Genomic DNA, 25450 nt, shown 5'->3' on the forward strand with positions numbered 1-25450 from the left:
CTTATTCATTCCTCCAAGGCGTGATGTTAATAACCCGCAAACATATTTCTCCTCATATATTCTGAGAAGTGAAAGTGGGGCAGATTCAGAATATTTTCTGAGAATATGCACTTTCAAGTTTTCTTTAAAATTGCAGCCGCTTGAAACGAAATGTTCAGCAAGTTCTGTTGAGCTACTATTATTGTGCCTGATGTCGAATCTGTGCTCATTAAATGTTTTGTTTAATCGTTCTGTTGTACAACCAACATAAATTAAGTTGTGTTTCGTGCATTCTGCACCGTACACCAAATGGGAACCTTTACATGTTCCACCTTCTGTATAAATCATAACATTTCTGTTATGATTTCTGATGGATTTCACTTCTCTCATGTTGTTGCACAATGAACAGGGCTTACCTCTCTTGCAGCTGTTCTTTAAGGTACAGCGTGCAGATACTCCAATGTTCGTTTTCTTGGAGTCAGATATAGAGGTCAATAATTCTCTTATATTCTTATTCCGTCTAAAGGCTACAATGGGTGGCTGAGGAAATATCTGTTTGAAACGGGGATATTTTTTCACCACATGCTGGTATCTTTCATGCAACACTTTTGAAATGCCAGCGAAATGTCGGTGCCAGCTAATCATTAAAGGAATTCTATCATCTATTGTATTTCTTTTGCTAAAATTTTGCGTGTAGGTTTGACTATCTTTGATAATCTTAGCTATTTCATTTGCTATTTTCTTTAAACGTGATTCACTGTAACCTCGTTTGACATAATGACATACAAAAGCGTTTGCATGTTTCCAGTAATCACCTTCACTGATGATAACGGTGACAACAACAACAACAACAACAATAATTATTATTATTATTATTTTAACTTAGGTTTTGTTGGAATTCCTGGAGTCTTGCATGCATCTCAGGCTTGCTACTTGCAGCCTACAGTACCATGCAATCTGTTCTTTTCAACTATCTACTATTTTCCTGATGATTTTGGTCATGCCAAGGAGGCAAACCTTTTGTAACAGTTCTACTGGGTTCTCTACAAGTGAGTACCCAAAAGAAACCAGAAGTTTGCAATATATCTTATTTACTTAGTTTTGCATGTTTATACTTTTATTGCCTTCAAAGTATTCTCCATTTGAAGCAATGTATCAGTCAAAGTGCATTTTCCATTGTTCAAAGCACTCCTGGAACTCTTGCAAAGTGATACCTTTTAACACCTCTGTCATTTTTCCTTCACCTCTTCCACATCTGCAAATTCCATATTACCAGCTTTTGTCTCCAGTGATGACCTTTGAAAAATGGTCCAGATCAACTTCCAACTGTTCTTTTAGTTCATGACATGCATTCAGCCATGACTGCTGTTAATCTTTCGTGAGGAAGCGAGGTACAAATTTTGCTGCAATTCTTTTCATTCGCAATTCCTCACTCAAAATTCTTTTGCAGGAGCTCCAAGACACACCAATCATATCAACAAATTTATCAATTGTTCAGTGACAGTCCTCCAAGATAAGTTCATGAATTTTCATGATGTTTTCATTTGTTCGGGAGTTCAACAGTTGCCCTGAACAAGGTTGGTCCTCAAGCGACACAAGTGACCATTCTTAAACTGTGAAAACCACTCATAAACTCGTGTTTTGCTCATGGCAGTGGTTTTGTAAGCTGTTTGAAGCATGACAACTGTTTTGGCCACTATTTTACCCAGCAGAAAACAGAATTTCACAGAATCACACTGTTCCTTCATTTCAACCATTGCAAAAATCAACAAACAGGAGAGAAGCACTGCAAAACAAAGACACACCATGTGGCAGTATGACCTCACTGGTCAACGCTGGTTGGCAGACTGATGCCTGGGGGCCACATCAAGTGGCTTCTAGTGGCAAAAGCCTGAACTACAATGGGCTTGTCCTACAGAGAAGGTTTCTGGTTACTTTTGGGTACCCCCTCATATTCCCATTTCCTTTATATTCATTCCATTTTGAGTTCATGTGTTTTCATAATCCATTTCCACTGGGTTCACTTCTCATCCAGCATTCAATTGCTGTTCAATTTACTTCCTTATCCTACCCTTTTCTCTGTCTCTGACTTTGGGTGTAAGCAGTCTCTGAACGATAATTGAGCCTGCACTGATCAACCACAGGGTACCTGCTGGGCAAAAGACCTTCACTGTTGGTTCCAGCCTCATTCAGTACATTTGTATTGGACATTTTCACTCTGTATATCATACTTAATGTGCATGTATACATAATACATGCTACATGGCAGTAACACATGAGCTGTGACCACCAAGGACTTGCAAAGGCTTGAAAGAAATGCAGCTAGTATGCTTTGCTGAATGTGCAATGTCAGTGTGCATGTACAATAGAGTGTAAATGTCATGAGAGAAAGTTGGGCATAAGAGGCATCAGGTGTGGTGTGCAAAAGAGATGACTGTACTGGTATGGTCATGTAATGTGTATGGAGAAGGACAGCTGTGTGAAAAAATACCATTCTCTAACTATGGAGGGAACCTGTGGAAGAGGTATACCCAGGAAGACATGGGATGAGGTGATGAAGCATGATCTTCAGATGTTGGGCCTCATGGAGGCAATGACAAGTGACTAAGACCTTTGGCGATGTCCCATGCTTGAGAAGACCTGTCAAGCCAAGTGAAATCGCAGTCATAGCACATAAAAAGCACCCTTTAAACATTGGGCTTGAGAAAATCTGTCAAGCCAAGTGAAATTGTAGTCATGGCCAGTGTAGTGTCGCATACCTGGCACTTGTACTGGTGACATGTAAAAAGCACTCTTTGAACTTTGATGTTTTATTCCATTAAAACAGCTGTAGAAGACGATTTTATTGTGAACTATACATGAAATTTATACATTGTTGCTTTTTATTTTAAATATATAATTTCGTGTGTGTGTGTGTGATTGTATGTGTGCATGCATGTATGTATGTATGTATGTACATATGTGTGTGTGTATGTATGTATATGTATCAAACAGACTCATACACATCTGTATGTATGTATGTATGTATGTATGTATAATAAAATGGGATGATAAAGGAAATAAGCAATTATGTTATGAACCTCATTAGTTTACAGCTGTTTCTGCAATACACTCATAGTTGAGTGCTTGAATATTATCCTATAGCTTCATCAGAGCTTCAAACATGAAGTGCTATTTATTTGCAAAAATATTTACATATATGTATAATGCTTTTCTATTTATATACATTCATGTAAATGTTTTCCTAAATAAATTACACTTCATGGTTGAAGCACTGACGAAACTGTAGGGTGATACTCAGGCACTCAGCTATGAGTGCATTGCACCTCATAGCAGAAACAGTTGCAAGCTAATGAAATTCATAACATAATTATTTATACCTTTGTCATCCCAATTTCTTATTCCTGCTCTGTACTTGACTGACACTTTGTACTGAAGCATATGTATATTGAGTTTTAAGACCAGGTTATTAGCATCTCAATGCCTAAGTGAAATATATATATATATATATTATTTTCAAGGTTTTTAAAAACTATCTTTAAATTTTCAGAGGAGTTCGTTTCTTGCAAATCCTTCGTATGCTCCATGTTGACAGACAAGGAGGGACATGGAGATTACTTGGTTCTGTGATATACCTGCATCGGCAGGTATGTATTTTGTGAAACATTTTCAAAATGTGTTAATAACTTTCAAGTCTGTAAAAACCACATTTCATTATTGATTTTTAACATTGACTCATATTAAAGGACAAAGTATTATCAATGGAATTGACTTCAATACATGACATGTACCTAATTCATTGATGCTGGAGGGATGAGAGGCAATGTTGACCATAATAGGATTTGGATTTGAAATCTAGTGGGTTGAGATTAAATATTGCAAATAATCTGGTGTTTTACCATTTCTCATGTGGTGATTACAATTACCAATTTCAGTTTCTATTTTAAATAATTTTATATCATTGCTGATAATCTGAGGAAAGATATGAGTAATATCATATAATCCTCCACTTTACATAACTTTAAATACATAGAACAACATATATAGTCATTAGAAATATCGTTATTATCACCATTTTTGCCAACCTTTTCTATTTGGGTGAGAAAGTGACAAACATGAAAGTATACTCAACTACATGTTTATGATATTTAGTTAGTTTCAATCCTAACAATTGCTTTGACAAGGCTTACATAATGTTATTCAATGTGGTACTTCTCTTCACTTGATGATATTTAAGAATATGCTTGGTTTCTCTACTGCTTTCGTTTTACTCAGAGCCATCTTTGCATTATTACAGATCTCCTGGCAAAGCAATGCACTGGGCCTATATTATTTATTTAATGAAAGCAAATCATGAAATATACAGATTAAAATTTGGCCCCTGGACCCATGGGGCCCCCAGGCAATTGTCCAACGTGCTCATGCCTTGCTTTTACTGGTCATTGAACAATGGTTGTTCAGTAGTGCCACCTTCAAGAGTTTAATTGATTATATTGACCTCAGAACTTATTTTTCTCTGGTTTTTGTTTTATCCACCCCTAGTTGTCATATAGGACATAGAGAGACAACATAAACACATATTTGAACACAAGCACACACACACATATGGTCAACTTCTGCATAGTTTTTGCTTACCACACTCCACACATAAGGTATCAATCAACTTATGGCTGTAAAACATTTGCCCCAGATATCATGCACTGGGACAGAACCCACACTTCTTCACCAAACTGCCATCGCTATGTCTATATGCCTGCTTACTATTTATTTCCATTTAGCACATTTTAAGTTAAGGTATTAGGATTAACAATGTTCGATGGCTTAGCCAAAGTTTGGTTCTGAAACGATTTGTTGACTGCTTAAATGAGATAAAACTCTTTTTGAATGACCAGCATGTTTCTTATCAAGAATTGTCTGACATCATGTGGGTTTGTAAACTGGTGTTTTTTCGCAGATGTTTGTGAACATTTGAATGACTCGAATGTTAAATTACAGGACTCTGGTACGACACTTGATGTTATGTTTACTTACATAAAGTCTTTTGAAATGAAACTAGAAGTTTTAAAGAGGGATGTGGACAATGAAAGATTTAGATACTTTCCAAACATAAAGAAGTACATCAATGATCTCTCAAACGACAACAGAACAGAGCACCAATGTCTTCAAAAACTGTTTGTAAACATTATCGAGTCAACTGTTGAGCAGATTTCTACAAGGCTTGCTAAATTCAGGGAACTGGAAGAGGCAGCAAAATTCATTAAGTTTCCAGACATTATCAAACTGGAAGAACTGAACTTACAAATGCTTTCATGGATAGACATGGTTGATTTTGAAATGCAGTTGATTGAATTTCAAAGTAGCTCAATTTTTGGAAGCAAAAATTTATTGGACCTTCGATTTAACTTAGAAAATATTGAAAAAAGTGATTTAGAGACAGGAGTACCAGAGAGGAATGCAGAAAATGAATTAAGGAATTGGAATGCCATTTCAGAAAATTTTCCCAGTTTAAAAAACTTTGCAACAGCACTAATATCGATGTTTTCATCAACATATACCTGTGAATCCTTGTTCTCAGTGATGAACTTTGATAAGTTTTGTAATAGAAGTAACCTGACAGATGAAACTTGTAGTGCATGCATATCTCTGAAGGTTATGAAATATAAACCCGGTGCAAAATCTCTGTCATCAGTGATGCAGCAGCAGAAGTCCCACTGATAATATTGTATATACATGTATATCGAAAGGAATCCGCAAGTTTTCTGTCAAATAGGTGTTTCATTTGACTGATGTTTTCTTTTGAAAGTAGCAAAAGTTCATTGTTGTTTAGATGTAACTTTGAAGGTGAATTAATACATTTTCCATCATTATATACTGTGTTTTACTACTCTACGGTGATCTTTTTTTTTATCATTTATTAAAAAAGTTTTTAACAAACCCAAGTAGCCTAATATGTTTTCAAAAATATTTGGTTGGCACATGGAAGAATTTTGTGTCAGAGATTTTACCAGTTTTGGTATACACTCTCAAAAAGGTTGCCCATCTCTGGCCTAGATCAATGTTTGTAAATAAGCTGTTGCTATCAGTGTAGTTCTTATCAAACTTTTGGGACACTGTTAAACACAGCCAAGTAAAGAGATGTTTTAAGTTTATCATAGTCCTTTTAGAGCTTGCAAACCTTATGCTAAAAAGCAGATATATAATTAATAGGGGATAGCTTTGGAATCTTGGGGTTAGTAGCCTGCGCTCTTAACCACTGTGCTATATGCCTGTAGGCAATTATGGAGTGAATTTTAGAGCTTATAAATCTAATATTTTCCTATCCTTCCTTAATACCAGTTCCCCTATGCTTTTCATATCTGCACTCGGTCTGTTTAGGAGGTTGTTGTGTCCTAGCATATGTGCTGCTTCTTTTAGTTTTCGTATTTTCCAGTGGTGTTCTCTGTCTATTATTTTAACTTCATCCCACAGGGGGAGGTGGTCTCCATTTATCCATACATGGTCAGCTATACCCAATTTATCAATATCTCCCCATGTCGCAGCTTTGCGATGTTCCTCTACCCTTATTTTGAGGGGGTAGCATGTTTCGCCTTTGTATAACCTACCACAGCTGCATAGGATGGAGTTCACACAATTCTTAGTCATACTCTCTTCTATTAGTGGTTTTACTTGAAGGAGAAATTAGCTCAAAGGAGATATATATTGACAAGAAGAGGCTTTAGCTATGGGTTCACCATTATCACCGATAATAGCCAATATATACATGGAATACTTTGAGAATTTAGCTTTAGGATCAACACCACTAAAATCAGCCCTATGGCTGCGATATGTTGATGATACCTTCATACTCTGGCCCCACCAGGAAGATGTCCAAGTGCTGTTAGATCACGTGAACTCAATAAAGCCATCCATACAGTTCACAATGGAAAAAGAAAAAGACAATCAGCTAGCATTCCTGGATGTATTAATAACATGCACCAAGTATAGATTCAGGACATCCGTATACTGCAAGCCGACCTTCACTGGACGATACCTCAACTTCAATTCCCACCATCCATACAGTGTAAAGAGAGGGATTGCTCAATGCCTAAAACATCGAGCAATGAATATAAGTAGCGATCGTGATACACACCACGAAGAAATGATCAATCTCAGTAACAATCTATTAAGCAACAACAACCCCAAAAGCATACTCTCCACTCCAATTATGAAGAAAAGAGAGGATGAAACCGATAAACTGTCCACAGTCTGTCTAGCCTATGTGAAAGGTCTCTCTGAAAAGATACAAAAGATATGTGGCCCATATGACATCAGGACAGTGTTCAAGAGTAATACAACACTTCGCAAATATCTTCTTTGAGAAAAACCACCAATAGAAGAGAATATGACTAAGAACTGTGTGAACTCTATCCTATGCAGCTGTGGTAGGTGATACAAAGGCGAAACATACCTCCCACTCAAAATAAGGGTAGAGGAACATCGCAAAGCTGTGACATGGGGAGATACTGATAAATCGGGTATAGCTGATCATGTATGGAAAAATGGAGACCACCTCCCCCTGTGGGATGAAGTTAAAATAATAGACAGAGAACACCACTGGAAAATACGAGAACTAAAAGAAGCAGCACATATGCTAGGACACAACAACCTCCTAAGCAGACTGAGTGCAGATATGAAAAGCATATGGGAACCGGTATTAAGGAAGGATAGGAAAATATTAGATTTATACACCCTTAAATTCACTCCATAATGGCCCACAGCCATATGGTGTAGTGGTTAAAAGCGCGGGCTACTAACCCCAAGATTCCGAGTTCGATTCCAGGCAGTGACCTGAATAATAATAATAATAATAATAACAATAACATCGAAAAGTACCTTAAGAATGAGAACCCAGGTTCGAAATTTCCCCAAGAGGAGGGTATATCAGCCGAAACGTTGTGTTAACAACAAACAAGATGAGGACAAATATCTGTCAATTGTAAATAATGTAAATAATGTACATAATTCCTCTTCTCTTAAATATAGAACTGTATACATTTCATTAAATCTTCTGAGGGGTGATAAGCAGTCAAGTGTAGAGGTATTTGACTTTAGAAAATTTCATGGGAGTCATATTAAATAATTTAATGAATTTATCCATTATTTGCTACAATCGCTTTCGTGACGGATCCGGCGCCTTTCGTGGAAGCTTTCGCCCGCTTCTTAGGACCGACTGACCCGTGCTCGACCGCCGTTGGCACGGAACCCTTCTCCACTTCGGTCTTCGAAGGTCTCGTTCGAATATTTATATATAATAAATTATATATATAATTTATTCCATTATATGTACAATTCATTATTTTTAAGACATGGAAGATTAAAGAGGAAAAAAAATTGTTATTTGCATTGTTATTATTTAATTTAATAAGTATATACACAAACAAAACTATCAAACTATAACTTTTGGTCTCTATTCTTTTTCTTTATATATATTTTCAGGAGTTGATAACTACCCTATATATCGGATTTTTAGGTCTGATTTTCTCATCCTATTTTGTCTACCTGGCAGAAAGGAAAGAAGGTAAAAAAGACTTTGCCAGCTATGCTGATGCCTTATGGTGGGGAGTTGTAAGTATACATAAATAGTCATTAAAGATTCTGTAAAAATATGAAAAACATTCCAGAAGTTAAGCATTTAGTAAATTCGTAAACAAATGTATAGACCTGCAAATATATGTATGTATACAGATACATAAGTCAGACCATACTGATCTACACAAGTAATGATATCTATACTTGTACACATATATATGTGTGTATATACATATAAACATACATGCATGCATATTCCATTCATGTTATCTAAATTCCAAAGAAGGAGCCTTGTTTTGGGGTTAAAAACTGGATTTTTTTCCATTAGTGAGAAATTTGAAAAATAAAACAAGAAGCACAGATATGCATGCATGCCTACATACATACATACATACAAGTATGGGGGATAATAATAATAATAATAATGGAACACCCCTCCCACATGACAAGTGGTATGTGCTAGTCATTACAAAGACAGTGATGTAGGAAGTTGAGTGATTGAGAAGTCGGCGAAGTCAGACATAAGTAGTCATGTCTTGCTTGTCTAACTAACTATACTGCTCTACCGGAGTGAATGTTACAACAATCTGACGTTAGATTACAACAGTGGCGATGAGGAATTAACAAACTCACAAGGATTAAACAAACTCATACAAAGTTATGAAACTCACAAAAGTTTTTTGTGCAAATTTTAAAATATACAAAATCATAAAACTATGCAAGAATTGTTAGCCAGTTTGCTTGAGTTGCAAAAACAGCAACAACAATTGCTATATCAGCAACAACAACTGCAAGAACAACAACAGTAATTACAGCAACAACAACAATGATTACTATTACAGCAACAAATGTTGCAATTAATGAATAGTAAGTTGTCTAAAAATGCTGAAAAGATGTTCTTGCCAAATTATGTTGCAAACTCAATAACGGAATTTAAGTATGAACCAGACGAAGGAGTTACCTTTGAGGCATACTATAGAAGATACAAATAGATCCTCAATAGAGAGTGCAAAGATTGGGACAAGGATATGAAAATACATCTAGTCCTAAGAGGACTGGCAGCAAGAGAACATGCGCATTATAGCATTTACATACTCCCGAAAACACCTTCTGACATAAACTTTAAAAATACAATAGACATATTGTGTAAAATTTTTAGCAGAAAAAGCTTGTTGTTCAATACAAGCTGGAAATGTTTGAACCTAGAAAAGAACAATGAGGAGGACTACATCACATATACTGGTAGAGTTAACAGAGAATGCAAAAAGTTCAAACTGGAGAAGTTAACACCAGACATGTTCAAGTGCCTGATATTTACTCAGGGGCTAACTGCAGAAAAAGATGCAGAAGTAAGAACAAGAATCCTCGCTAAACTGGAACAAAACCAAACAGAAACTTTACAACAAGTTTCAGAAGAGTGTGAAAGAATAGTAAATAAAAGGCATGACTCAGAAAAAACTGAACATAAAGATTGCTCCCAAATGAAACAAGTGCGAAACAAGGCAGAATAGAAATCAAGTGTATACTAAAATACAGTACAAACAGGACAAAAATCAGGAAACAAACTCATGTTTTGCATGTAGCGGTCTACATCTGAGAAAAAACTGCCCATTTAAGAAAGTGGAATGTTTCTATTGTGGAAAACTAAGATGGTAAAACCACTGTAAAACCAAGATGACAAAAGATTGGAACAAAGAAAAATAGAGTAAACAAGACGTTGTCAAAAGAAAATGGTAATGTGATAAAGAAGGAATTTGTAAATGTGAAAATTGAAAATATAAGAGTAAAAATACTGTTAGACACTGGAAGTGATATTACCATTTTGAATGAAGAAACTTGGAAGTATATCAGTAAGCTAAAATTAAGTAAATCTACAAAAGTAGCACATAGTGTTACATGTAAAAGATTGTATTTTGTATGTGAATTTGTGTGTAATGTAACATTTCATGACCAAATGAAAATGGCAAAAGTATATGTGTTAAAAAATTCAGTAAATTTGTTTGGCACAGAGTGAATGAAGCTGTTCAAGTTGTGGAATAGGCCCATAAGTGTTTTGTGTGGGAATATAGTCAGTCCAGTCGTAGGCTGAGGGATTGAAACAAGAAATAAAAGATTTATTCTCGGATGAAGTGGACTACTACATGAAAATGAAGGCAAAAATTGTAGTGCAACACCTGTATTTAAGCCAAGAACAGGTAAATAAGGGACTTGAAAGACTTGAAAGCCTAGGAATAATTGAGAAGATGGACCACTCAGACTGGGCAGCATCTGTGGTTTACATAAAAAAGAAAAATAAGTTATGAGTTTGTGCAGATTTTTCAACAGGTTTAAATGATTGCTTAAACTCACATAATTACCCATTGCTGAGTCCTGAGGAAGTGTTTGCATAATTGAATGGAGGGAAATTCTTCTCAAAATTAGACCTCTCAGAGGCATACTTATAAATCTAAGTAGATGAAGAATGCTCATATTCATTAGTCATTAATACATACTGTGGCTTATTTAAAATTAAGCAGCTTCCTTTTGGTGTAAAAGTGGCTCCTTCCATATTTCAACAAGTAATGGATATAATGCTGGCAGACTGTGATTTTGCTATTGCCTATTTAGACAATATTGTAGTAAAAAGCAAATCATGCTAACAACAGGTGGAACATGTAAAAAGGGTATTCGAAAAGATAAGAGAATAAGGCTTTAAGCTAAGTGAGGAGAAACATAAGTTCTCTCTGAAAAAAAATTAAATACTTGGCCAGATAATAGATAAAAACAGACGGAAACCAGATCCATCCAGAGCAATTGCGATACAAAATATGCCCACGCCGAATAATGTCACTATGCTACAAGCATTTTTAGAATTATTAGATTACTACTAAATTTATATTCCCAATATACACAATGTGAGGGCCCTGCTAAATGATTTGTTAAAGAAAAATGCAATGCAAAATGGTGCTAGACTGATAAGTGCTAGAAGGTATTTGATGAATCAAAACACATTTTAACATCAAACTTATTGTTAATGCATTTTGATCCGAAGCTGGATATTATATTGGCTACAGATGCAAGTAATTACAGTGTAGGAGCAGTGCTTCTGCACACATATGACGATGGAAGTAAAAAGGCTATAGCCCATTCATCATGATTGTTATTACCAGCAAAAAAGAACTACAGCCAAATAGAAATATAGCAATTATATTCGGTGAGAAAAAATTCCATAGATTTATTCATGGAAGAAGTTTCTATCTTCAAAAAGATCATCACCCACTACTGTCAATATACGGTTCTAAAAGAGGAATGCCAACACACACAGTTAATAGACTATAGTGATGGGGCACTACATTATTGAATTATGATTTCAAAATGAAATACCATAAATCCTTGAGTATAATCCACATTTTTTTCCCAAAATTTAAAGGTCAAAATCCTTAGTGCGTACTATACATGAGGTTAAAAATGAAATATATTTTCTAAGCAATGTCCGAGTATCTATTTGCTGTCCGCAATGTTTATTCAGACGCATTTTGTGATGTCGGGTGCGAAAATACCTTAAGCTAATACCTTAAGCTATATTTATTTTTCACTGACGTTATTACTGTTACTTCTTTATATTCTGCAAAGTGCACAAAAGAGCTACACGTTTGCATTATGTTATATATACAATAATAATAAAGGACATTACCGTATATACGTTTACAAACCAAGGACGTTATATAGACCTCCATGACTCAACTTAGAGAAGGAGTGCGTATTATACAGAAGGTTTAGATTTTTCAGAGGTACAGCTCCCTAAAAATCCCCTGCGTATATACTCAAGGGCAGACTATACTCGAGGATTTACGGTATTTACCATCAAAGAAACTAGGGCATGCAGATGGTTTGTCCTGACTGATATTGAAACACTGCAAGCCATTCGAAGATATGGTAATTGCAGCATTAAGATCAGAATGTAAAATAAAAAATGTCAAGTGGAATGTGGTACATGAAGTACTGGTGGCCCTAGACGACATAAAATGAAATGTGGAAAAAGACAAATTTATAACAGAAATGAAAAGAATACTATGGATAGGAAAAAGTAGATAGGACAGGATTGGTGTGAAATGAAATCAAGACGTAAACCTATACTCAATTTGTGATAGTGTACTGATGTATGCACACAGAGTAATAATACCTGAAACACTGCAAAAGAAAATGTTGGGGGAATTCCATGTTGGGCATCCTGGTATTTCAAAGATGAAAGCTTTAATGTGTAGGTATGTGTACTGGCCAAAAATGGATAGAGAAATCGAAAATTGAGTGAAAGGCTGCAGAGGATGTACTTTAGCAGCAAAATTACTGATGATAAAAAGTGAACCTTGGTCAAAAGTAGATGTTCCGTGGTTGAGACTACACATTGATTTCGCTGGTCCCTTAAACAGTTTATACTATTTAGTGGTAGTAGTTTCTCTAAATGGCCAAAAATTTGTAAGTTTAAAAAAACCAACATCTTCAACAGTGACACATTTTTTACATGAGCTGTTTGCGAGATTTGGTATCCCAGACACTATAGTGTTTGATAATAGAGTGCAATTTGTGTCTTTTGAGTTTAAAAGGTTGTATAAAACATTCGCTGTAGAACATGTAGCTACTGTGCCATACCATCCCAGATCTAACAGACAAGCAGAACACTTTGTCGATATGTTCAAGGGATTTGTAGTGTATTGTCAACCAAAATTCAAGGGAGCCTGAAGAAAGTCAAATAAGGAAGTCACAGATGAGGTAGCTCTGCAACAAATCCTAAGAGTATACCAAGTGATGCAAAATCCAAAACACACAGGCAGGTATGTCACCAGCAGATTGATGTTTGCGAGGAAAATAAAATCAGTCTTCAACAAATTGCTACCTGGAGGGAAGAGAAAAATTGCAATGGATAATACAGTAAGATATTTCAAAATTGGTGAGAGTGTATTCATTAGGGCATATAAGAAAGGAAAACATAGATAGAAAAATGGCGTGGTTACCAAATGCATAGGAAAAATGCTATACTTAGTAAAAGGAAGAAAATGGGTATATAAGAGACACATAAATCAACTAAAAAAATTCATTGGGAGTGAACCCAAAAGAATTGAAGAATGAATGGAATGGTTATATGATACTTTTCAAGTACCAATGCCACAACAAATAATGAACCCAGATGCACAAGCAAAAGGCAAATAAAAAGTACGGAGTTTCTGGAAGTGGATGCTAAATGAAAAATATATTAAATTTGTAACTATATGCAAAAAAAAAGGACGTGGGATGACGTAAAAATGATTGTTAATAGAGAAAAATAAAATTACATTCCCTAAGAAAAAAAAACTTAAAAGGGGAGATGTTATAGGGATATTAATAATAATGGAACACCTCTTTCACATGACAAGTGGTATGTGATAGCTATTACAAATACTGTGACATAGGAAGTCAAGAAGTCAGTGAAGACAATCATAGATAGTCATGTCTTACTTGTCTAACTGACTATATTGCTATACCAGAGTGGACGTTACAACAGTCCAATATTGGATTACAACAATAACACACTGTCTAAATACCATTCTTGAGAAATTAGACTTCTCAAAACCAGAAATAAGAAAGTTGATTTAAACACTACAAATTGAAGCTTTCACTGGAACTGTAAAAATCTGTAAAACTTTCCAGAGGTTTATCATTTAAGTATATATGAGCATGTCTAGACATGTAACTATATGCATGACATACACACATACATACAAAAATACCCTGTTGATGTTGACAAAATTCCAATGAAGCCTTGGATCTAGGTTAGAAACTGGCTCTTTCTCTATTGGCAAGAAATCTTGAAATAAAACTGAATAGTGACATACATACAAACATACATACTGTGTACATATGTACAATACACATGTACATATGTACGTATGTATATATATTATTTGACAGATAGCCTTTAAGTGCTTAAGAAGGATAGAGCATCATCAGTTGATGAGTTTTATCTCTCCAGTATTGAAGATAAGGTATTTTAAGTAGTGCTAGTATAAAGGATGTCAAGATTCCTAGTACTGGATGGACCCAATCTGCCTTAACCCTTTGAGCCCGTAACATTGGTTTACTGGTGGATGGCTTATTTTTCTCTATACCGTAGCACCGCTCTATACTGTAGCACCCATGGAGTGCCAGGTATATGGTAAAATAAGGTTCAGGAGATCAGGACTCAAAGGATTAAGCATGCCACATACCCAGATTATATGGAACTCCATTCAACATACTAACATGGAAAGAAACAATCTATGCTCATTTGCCACCTCTGGCTTAAGCTAATGAATATGGACCAGTTCCCCCATGAACTTGTAACTCAAAGTATTTGATTTTTTGTTTGCATTCTAGGATGTGTAAGGAAAATTCTAATAAGATTCCTTGGATAAGTAATCATGGAATTTTCCGCCAAGGAATTTATGACTCCATGCAAGCACTAGAGATAAACATCACTATGTACCATTTCACTACTCTGTTTTGTGACGACCATAAAGCTGGTATTGAGAGATTCTATAAACCAAAATTGCATGTAAAAAATAAAGCCTTAAGACTTTAAGACTAAGGACTCTTTCTTTCCTAAGCAGTTGTTGCTATCTATTATATTTCTCATCAATGAACACTTTTAGATTATAATGATACTCTTTACTCTTTTACTCTTTTACTTGTTTCAGTCATTTGACTGCGACCATGCTGGAGCACCACCTTTAGTCGAGCAAATCGACCCCAGGACTTATTCTTTGTAAGCCTAGTACTTATTCTGTCAGTTTCTTTTGCCGAGCCGCTAAGTTATGGGGACGTAAACACACCAGCATCGGTTGTCAAGCGATATTGGGGGGACAAACACAAACACAAACACACACACACACACACACACATATATATATATATATATACACATATATACGACGGGCTTCTTTCAGTTTCCGTCTACCAAATCCACTCACAAGGCTTTGGTCGGCCCGACAAGACACTTGTCTACTCCTAACTTCCTTTGAGACCATCAGATAACAGAGTAAGGGATTCTGTCAAAAGCTTTCTCCAAGTACAATGGTTGACTTTTGGTTAGGTACTTCTGCATCTGTCTCACTAGGAAGATGGTATCTATGGTACTCTTGCCAAACACAAAACCAAACTGCATCTCATCTAGTTTAATTCTATTCCTAATCAATTGAACTATTACTCTCTCCATAACATTCATGACCTGGTTCAGCAGTTAAATACCTTTGTAGTTGTTTCTATCTAAGGCATCACTTTGTAGCAACTAACTATAATACTACTGCACTAGTCATTGTGGATGACGTAATACCCTTCACTAATATTTGGAGAAATGGACAAATGAATTTATACCAACTTATTTCTTTCTCTTTTGTTGTAACCAAAAACAGATCAAACTAAATGACTTGTCCAAGACAACTGCAATTAATATAACATTTACATTCTTTCATAAATGAGAATTAAGTTAAGGATGACAAATATGATAAGAATAATGATAATAAAATGACTATGATTGCAATATGATAAAGATAATAATAATAATTTTTCATCATGTTGGTTCAGTATCACAAATTTGTTTATGAGAGCGATCTGGAGGGATGAAAAGCAAAACAGACACTAGTGAAATTTGAACTCAGAAAAACCATGTAATTTTGTCCTCAGTGATTTATGTTGCTTTACTTTTAATACAGATAATGACATTAAAAACAAAGACAGCAAATAGAATGATGCTGGTGACAGTAACCATAACTACAGATGATGATGATGACAATGACTATAATCTTATGTTTGATTAAAAACTAAATATTGATTTTCTTCTATGATTTTCATATTACCATGAATTGTCTTGAAACTCTTACTTTGTTTTTTTGCTATTCTAGATAACTGTGATGACCATTGGGTATGGTGATAAAGTGCCACAAACTTGGCTTGGTAAAATAGTTGCATCCTGCTTTGCTGTTTTTGCAATATCATTCTTTGCCTTACCAGCCGTAAGTTTCATATTGCTTATTTGTATATAACCCTGTATCAAATTTAGAGAATGACTGGTTGTACATATTTGCATATTACTTGTTGTTGGTATAAAAATTTAAACATTCTATACTGTTTTGATTAATTCCATCTCAAATCTCTTCAGCTTTCCTAATAAAATATAGTCTCAAACATAAAAATGTTGATTTCCAGCATGGTTATAAAGCCATATATTTTAGTAGCAGGAACAGTTTCTTATATCGATACCCCACCACCTCCACCAATAATCGACTAGTACTTGTTTTTCTAACCTCAAATGGACGAAAAACAATCTACTTGATAAGATTTGAACTCAAGTTTTGAAGTGATGTAACTATATATCATAAGGCATTTTGTCCAACGGAATTATTAATATAGAAAGATGGAATTATTATCCTGATAATACTTCTTGTAGTTTTCATTTAGACTCTCTGTATAAAGAAAACATCATTATATCTTCTGCGTTCTGTATAAATGTCACACCTGTGTTTGAGCATAACACTTTTAGTCTTTAAGGATAGTTACGTCATTGAATGTGACACAGTGTATTTCTTACGATTGCTTATAACAAAATAGCAGCAGCATCAGTAGCATTGGTTGTAATTGTAGCATCAGTGACTACGTAGCAGTCCAACCATATTGCATTTCCTCTACTGTCTGTGGGTTTATGATACATGTAGTTTGAATATAAATGCTGATCTTTTAGTTTTATTTTGATTGGTATACCTTCATATTTTCAAAACCAGTGGAGTTTCAAAACCTGTACATAGCTGGACTGATGCCATACAGAATTTTGTTTCATCTCTTTCACTCTAGGTTCAAAAACTTCCCACTCATCTGTGCTTAGTAAAATGAATCCAAGCTATTGATTTGTCTTCCTTGTATCGATAAGGTCAATATGAGTTGTTGCCCTTGACTTTTGTTGTGCGCTGTTTGAGATAAAAGGGCTTTATGGTGATAAATGTTATTTCTAGCCTAGCTTTCTTTGGCACACTTGGATTCAATGATAGATTTTAGTTGCTGATTTTGTCTAATATAGAATCATACACGAAATGGACTCTAGAATTCTGCTCAATTTACTCTAATTTGCCAAGAACAAAATTATGTCCTTGCTGCCTTCTTATCATCGCTTCACAATATATGTGAATGTTTACACGACTTATCACTCGCTGATGTTGGTACAGACATTGAATTCAAACTTAATTCAGATAAACTTTTTTAAAACATATCTTCGCGAGAAGAATACGAGAGTTTTTTTTTTTTTAATTTATTCTTACACAAAACTTTCAGGTACAAATTTGGAAAACTTTCTTAGCAAGACTTCCGCCCGTCTCCCCCCCCCCCCAAATCCACCCGTTAAACATTTTTTTTTTTTCTTTTTTCGACACAACCCCTCCCCACATCTCTTTTCGGCTACGGGGAATACAAATCTGCAAAAAAATACAGAGATTATGATTCTGAAAAAAATTTCCAAACATTTTTGTAAAATTTTTTTTAAAGAATTTTTTCTTTCTAAATATGTCAAAAAATACGGACATTATGATTCGGACAAAAATTTCAAAACATTTCTGTAGTTACGGTTAGGGTTAGAGTTAGGGTTAGGGTTTTAAGGTTTTAGGTTTCGGATTATGGTTTTAGGGTTAGGGTTAATGTTGGGGAAAAAAGTCAAAATTGAAGAATTGTTGGGGAAAGGGGGCGAATTTAACAATGCCGATTTTTGTCAATTTTCCAGAACCTCCGTATCCGAAAACGGGGTTCTGGCAAAAAGATTTTTTTAAATAAACAAATTTGGAAGAAAATGAGGGTGGAGACGTGTGGAAGTCTTTCCACTTTTTTTTATCCAATATTAATTTTTTTAATAAAATAACCATCACATTTCGAAATTACTTTATCGAAAGGTGTTCAAGACTTTTTGTACCTTAAAACTTTTTTCAGAAGGAAAGCTGTCATATACCACATGCTCTCATCTAACTTATGAATGCATGAAAGACACTCTCGAGACATTGTAAACTTTAATTGTTGCATATCTTATAGAGGAAAAGGAGGTACATAATTTTATAAAGTGGAAACGGCTAGTCTTATTGTAGTTAGTTGGTAAAATCCCATGATCAATGATGGTAAAAACCATGAAATCTGTTTTTATCTGTTATCTTTGATTTATTTCAGTCATTGGAGTGCAGCCATACTGGGGCACCATCTTGAAGTGTTTAATCAAACAAATCGACCCAGTATATATTTTAAAAATCCTGGTACTTATTCAGTCTCTTCAAGTTATGGAGGTGTAAATAAACCAACACCAGTTGTCAAGCAGTAATGGGGATAAACACACACACACACACATACACACATGCATTACAGGCTTCTCTCAGATTCTGTCTATCAAATCCACTCACAAGGCTTTATTCAGCTCAAAGCTATAGTAGAAGACACTTCAAGCTGCTATGCAGTGGGATTGAATCTGGAACCGTGTGGTTGAGAAGCCAACTTCTTACCACCCCTATAATATTTTAAGTCCACTAAGCATTTTGCCAGAGACTGTAATACAAAACAAGTTAATACTATCAAGGACTATGATAAGATATATATATATATATAACTCAATGTTATAGTGAAACACTATTTAAAGATATTCTGATCAATGGCTCTGATAGACAAGTGTCTATTCTTGTGAAAGATCTTTTCTATTTGGCTTCACTTTTTGAAATTTTGAAATTAAGTGAAAATTTTTATATTTGGTATATTGATGTAATTTTTCACACTGAATTTGATGTTGCTATTTACTTGTGCCAGAAAAATTTTTGTAAAACGTTATAAATGTTTGATAATTTTTTACCCAATCAGAAAACAAAATTTAGAAGCTGGCATTTTGTGCGTGCTCTTTTTGATCATTGGTCTCCCTGATGAACTGCATCCTCCTTGATTTTCAATTTCTCCATCATATACAAAATGTTACACAAGTTGGCAACAGATGAGTAACCAAACTAAACAACATCTTGGCTTATTACTATGGAAACAGGCACCAATATTTCTGTGGCTTTTGATTGGCTAAAATTACCCCAAATTTGCAAACTTTGAATGCTATTAACTTTTTATATATTAATTTAAGGTAAAAATCAATTTAATTTCCATAATTAGCATACAAAACTACAATAATACACCAAATTTGAAATTAATTGGACCAAAATTAAAGAAATTGAAAAGTGAAATACCAAAAGAAAAGATTCTTTGATAGTTGGTATGGCAATGTTCAACTCTGTCCTGTTCTTGTTTAATTGCTAGTGAACTTTCTTTCATATCTATGGCTACATTGAGTGATAAGAATAGAGACTTAGATAACAGTAGCAAATCTAATAGACGTTTCTAGAAGAGTGATGGTGAAGTTGAGTAAAATGGTTAAATTTCAGTTACTGTAGGTGTCAGAGCTAATATTGAAACTCATATTGTGGAAACTGATGATTTCACATTTTGTAGAAATGAACTGTTTTAGACCTTAGAGCTATGAACACTGATAGAATGTTGTTGAACTTTAAAAGTGATTGTGTTTGGATTTGGCATGAGCCTGTAAAATTGAAAACCAGATTATATGATTTCTAGAGTGTTGGGCAGAGATGTTAATTTGTATTAATTAGGCATAGAGCATTTTATGGAATGCATCCATGTCAAATGATGAAGCTGTAGTGAATAAAGTGTATGAAGGTACATCTAATAAGAAAAGTGAGGTTCTGGATCAGGAAGATGTTTGGGAGATTGAAGAAGTTATTGTTATTTGTTTAAAAAAAACAAGACTGAAAAAGCAGACAGAAATAAATATAATGGAATATAATAGATGTGGAAAAAAAAAAAACTATATTACACATAGAAGTCAAAAGTAAAATACAGTCATTGTCTGAATAACAGAAGAAAATGAAGAATTTTATCTGTATTAACTGGAATCACATTCATTAATGAAGGGGTAACTTAGGAACTGTTAAATTTGATGAGCTTGCACATGTATTCCCACTCACTGCAGGAAGAAGAAAGAATTGATACTGAGAATAAAGAAATACAAGATACAAAGGATCATATGTGTGACCTATGTAAATCAGAAACTTTATCAAAAAGTGGGATGATTACTGAAAAACACAAAGATGATAAAAAGGTTATGAAGCCTCATCTTGTTGTACTTGGTTGTAAAGACGATTCAAGTATTCTAAAAACAGTCTGTAACATGCTTTCAGAAGAGCTGTGCAGTTATGAATTGGCAATTGCAGACTTTTTGATTCCTCTCTACCATTATTGAAGAGGGAGATGTCCTTTAAGTTACCTTCTGGTGTATGTCCATAGTTGCAAGTGTAGAAGCTAAGAAGATGCATCTATGGGTTGAATGATTCACCTTTGTCATAGTACAACAAGAACAAGTGATAGTTGTTCTATGATGTATGTGAATGATTTTGCCTTTTGTGGAAATGAACTGTTTGAGAAAGATATGATTACAGAAATGAAAAAGGCATTTAATAAGAGTGGTACAGTGAATATTTAGGATTTGAAGTTAATCAGTGCAAGATTGGAGTTACTGTGCATCATCCATTCTCCTATATAAATAAAGAAAGGAAGGTTGCTAAAGAAGAACAATGAATTAAATGAAGAAGAGAATCTGAATGCAAAAGACTTGTAAGTCAAATAATGTTGGCAGACTTATGCAGAAGTGTATTTGATGTTTGTAGAATGGGCCATTCTTGGGCACTTCCAAATAAAATATAGATGATATTTAAAGGTAATAAAGCATTATCTAAGCTTAAATTTAAGAAAGGTTGTATATTGTGAACAACATTAGGAAATCCATCAGGTTAGAATATTGTTTGCTATTCTGATGCCACATATACAATCTGGATGATGATGAATCACAGAATGGACTTATATTTGTTGGTGATTTTATGAACAAGATGTCTCCAATATATTTGTTATAAAAGAAAAGGATTATGTAATGAAGACCCATTAGCTTTGATGACTCTTGTACAGTGAAGAGGCTGATGCTAGTGTTTTAGAAGCTGCCAGATTGCCAAAAGTGCTCTCCAAAACTAACAACTCATTATTTAAACTTTTAATTCAGTTGTAGCAAGAATAAAAGAAAATAATGATTAACAAGGAAGGTAAAATAGAATAGATTAGAGATCATGAGTAGTTCTTAAATTTTGAGAGATATACTAAACAAATGACTAGTGTTTTTTTTTTTTTATGTATATAACATCACTTTGAGCAGCATTTTTGAGAAATGAAAATTCAGACATTGGAATTTTAGAGATTTCCAGTTTGTTGGCATTATCATGTCTATGGAACTCTGTTTGAACTGTTGCATGATGTTTTGCTGAAACCAGACATTGGGACTTAAAACCTTGAGAGAGGAAATCAGTAATGTTGGTACTGGATTGTTTTTCTCGCATCAGTTAGCAAAGCCAACATGAGTAGTTGCTTTGATGTAAGTTAGAGAGTCTTAAAGAAAGATGGTATCTGTAATAATTGTGTAATTATGATAATGAAAGTATAGTGTGTATATATATAATAAATGAAAAAAATGTATGGTTAATAAACAAACAACTGAGTGTACAACTGGACAGAAGACAGACACAGAAGGTCCCTAATTCTTCATCAGTTATCAACCAATTGGTAATACTCACTTTTGCACTGTTAATGATAAGACTGAGAACTTTCCATATTGGTGGTGCCCACAAAAATTTGTGGAGATATAGGGCCAAGAGCAAACAAAACAAAACAATGCAAAGTGGACACATGAAAGTAAATGAATTTGATTTAAGATGATGGACAATGACGAAATAAATAAGGAACAAGCAAAATACAGCCTTAGGGCCAAAAATGACAAGAATAGTGGGTAATGCTTAGTAGACATCCTAAAGGATAGAAAGCAGTGAGGCAGAGAATTTGTGACAGGTCAGCTATGGGACCAGTGTGAGAAAGGTTACAGGTTACAGTTCAGTCCCACTGTATATCACCTTGGGCAATTTTCTTCTTCTATAGCCTCAGCTTACCAAAGCCGTGTGAGTGGATTTGGTAGATGGAAACTAAAGGAAGCCTGTCATATGTATATGTATCTATGTGTGGTCTTTGTGTCTGTATTTGTCCCCACCCTTGTGTGACAACTGATGTTGGTGCATTATGCTCTTGTAACTTAGTGGTTCAGCGAAATAGACCAATAGAATAAGTACCAGGCTTAAAAAAAGTACTTTATTTTAATGTGTATAAGGAACCCCCTAATTTTTGGGGCTTAAAATTTGAAAAAGGTTTTGTAAGGGATTAGGTAAATTTTAATAAGTGCACCTGCACTTATCGAGTAATGCGTTTCATGAATAAAATCTAAAATATCTTAAATGATACTAATGAGACGTTTTTCATCTCTCTCTCTCTCTCTCTCTCTCTCTCTCTCTCTCTCTCTCTCTCTCTCTCTCTCTCTCTCTCTCTCTCTCTCTCTCTCTCTCTCTCTCTCTCTCTCTCTCTCTCTCTCTCTCTCTCTCTCTCTCTCTCTCTCTCTTCTCCTCTCTCTCTCTCTCTCTCTCTCCTCTCTCTCTCTCCTCTCTCTCTCTCCTCTCTCTCCCTCCTTCACACACACAGAAACAAATGCATTTTACTGTGGAAGAGAAATCCAAATGTTTTTTCCCTTAATCCTAAGATATAGTATGTAAATTAAGGATGTTTTTAAAAGATACAATATTTTCCCATTAGAATATATTTCTTTTCTCATACAACATTTAAGATATAGTAATTTTAAATTGATTCTTTGTACATAGAGAAAACTGATTCTTTCAATCTCAATTAGAGTTTTGGGCAGGAAAACTTGCAAAGGTAAGTGAATTTTTTTCTTTATCAAAAACACTTGATGCAATCTGAATCTCTTCTGCAATTTGGGAATAATATATCCAGTGATTTTTAAGAGGTATGAAAAAGATATTTTGTTTTAATATTATACTTTTACTTGTTTCACACAAACACAAAAATTCTCCAGGAGATACGTTCTTGTTGTTACCACTAATTTCTATAACTTTAGCATTTTCACTTCTTCTTTTCAAAGTTGTTTGAATTTCAATCTTATGTAATCCTCACTCTTGAAAACATATTTCTGTAAAATATTGGTGGTGGGAGTGAAATTCCGAGGGTTCCACCCCAACCCCAACCCCCAATTTCCTGATAAAAATTGTTTTGTGGCATATTAGGTCACCATAATTCATTCAATGACAAAAAAAAATTTCCAATGATTCCGGGATAAGGGCAGGTGGGGTGGGGTGGGGGGATCACACACTCTCTTTTTTCCTACCAAAAATAAGGGGATTGCGGCATATTAGGAGGTCAGGGTACTTGATTCCAGGCAAAAAAAATCCAAGGTTTTTCTTTTTTTTTTTTTTAGTGAAATGCATGCAGATATACTTATCAAAATTTACCATGTATACCCTTAAGAAGAATATTAATAAATTATCTTCACTAGTTAAGTTTTATCAAAAATATTTTTTATTAATCATAGAAACCATTACATTCACCATCACTCTTATCTAATACATCATAATCAGATACAACTACTGGTAGTTCATTATCATCAAAGTCACTCTCATTGTAAATTGCATCATCCCCCATACCATCCATGTTGTCGCTTATGCAGCACTTTTTAAAGGCCTTTACAATCACTTCTTTCTTCACACCATTCATGAATTCTTCACCCAGCCACAAACTTCACTGATTGTTGGCTTCCTAACTTTTCTTGTTGGTGTTAGGTTGCATCTACTTGCTTCATCCATTTATTTCTCATTAGTTCCTTGAATGGTTTGTTGATACTGACATCCAGAGATTGAAGTTGGCTTGTCAGGCCACCAGGAATAACTGCCAATTGAGTTTCTGGTTTTTTTTTGCCAACTTTTTGTTTCATCAGCCCTGAACTGATCTAACACTAACATAGATGGCTTCTTAAAAAGGTTCCCAAGTCTTTTACTCCAAATCTTCTTGAACCAAAGCATCATACCATCTTGATCCATCCAGCTCTTTGCATGAACATGCACAAGAACTCCTTCTGGTAGCTTCTCCTTTGGAAGTGTCTTCCTTTTGAAAATGAACATGGGTGGTAACTGGGTACCATCAGCACAGCATGCCAGGAAAACTGTATAATGAGTCTTCTCATGTTCACTTGATGGCCACTGTTTTGGCCCCTTTTTGATTCACAATTTTGTTGGAAGGAACATCAAAGGTAAGTGGAACTTTGTCCATATTTGCTATGTGGCAAAGTTCAAAGTTGGTATTCTTGCGTAATTTAATGATATAAGTATGAAACTTTTTTCTTAAGCACCAGGCATCATCTGAGCAAGCTTGGTTCTAGTCCATAGACTCAAGCCATTCCTCTTCATAAAACAGAAGCACCAGATGGGTGTGCCTTTAAAATCAGTTGTTTCTTCTGTCTCTTGTCCTTTCTCTTTGCTCTTTTTTATCTCCTGAGCAATTCTTCTTCCTTGATCGATGAGGATCCTTATCAAAACAAATGCACCAGTTTGCCTTTGGCTTTTGACCCAGTGTTTGAATTTTTCCTCCAGATTTGGTAACCTTGCCTTTTTGCCTCATGCTACTCTCTTCATCCTTGGCATCTCTAAAAGTTCATCTTTGTGCTTTCTCCACAGTCCAATCATGGCAGCCATAGGAGGAGGTCCAAACTCTCTTGCTGCAGCTTTATTTCCATGCTCCTTTGCAAACTGAATCACTTTCAATTTGAAATTTGCAGGATATGAAATGCGCTTTTTATTCTCCGACATTTTTACGCTAATAGAAAACAAAAATCTATAAAAAGAATAATGCAGGATCAATTTAGATAACAGTAGACAATACCTAAGATTGTGTCTCAGTTTAATTTCCATAT

General features: G+C 34.8%; 1 protein-coding gene across 4 annotated transcripts in view; it reads left to right on the plus strand.

Annotated features, from left to right (window-relative positions):
* LOC106879982 (potassium voltage-gated channel subfamily KQT member 1) overlaps positions 1-25450 on the plus strand; it is a 266966-nt gene that overhangs the window by 150249 nt on the left and 91267 nt on the right. For all 4 annotated transcript variants that reach the window (XM_052975495.2, XM_089338860.1, XM_089338861.1 and 1 more), the window contains 3 exons: positions 3530-3626; positions 8455-8583; positions 16440-16550. In XM_052975495.2, the coding sequence (XP_052831455.1) occupies positions 3530-3626; positions 8455-8583; positions 16440-16550 (337 nt within the window). The remainder of the gene's footprint in view (positions 1-3529; positions 3627-8454; positions 8584-16439; positions 16551-25450) is intronic.

Source organism: Octopus bimaculoides, chromosome 21 (assembly GCF_046866305.1).
Source record: "Octopus bimaculoides isolate indiv1 chromosome 21, ASM4686630v1, whole genome shotgun sequence".
Classification (NCBI taxonomy): domain Eukaryota; kingdom Metazoa; phylum Mollusca; class Cephalopoda; order Octopoda; family Octopodidae; genus Octopus; species Octopus bimaculoides.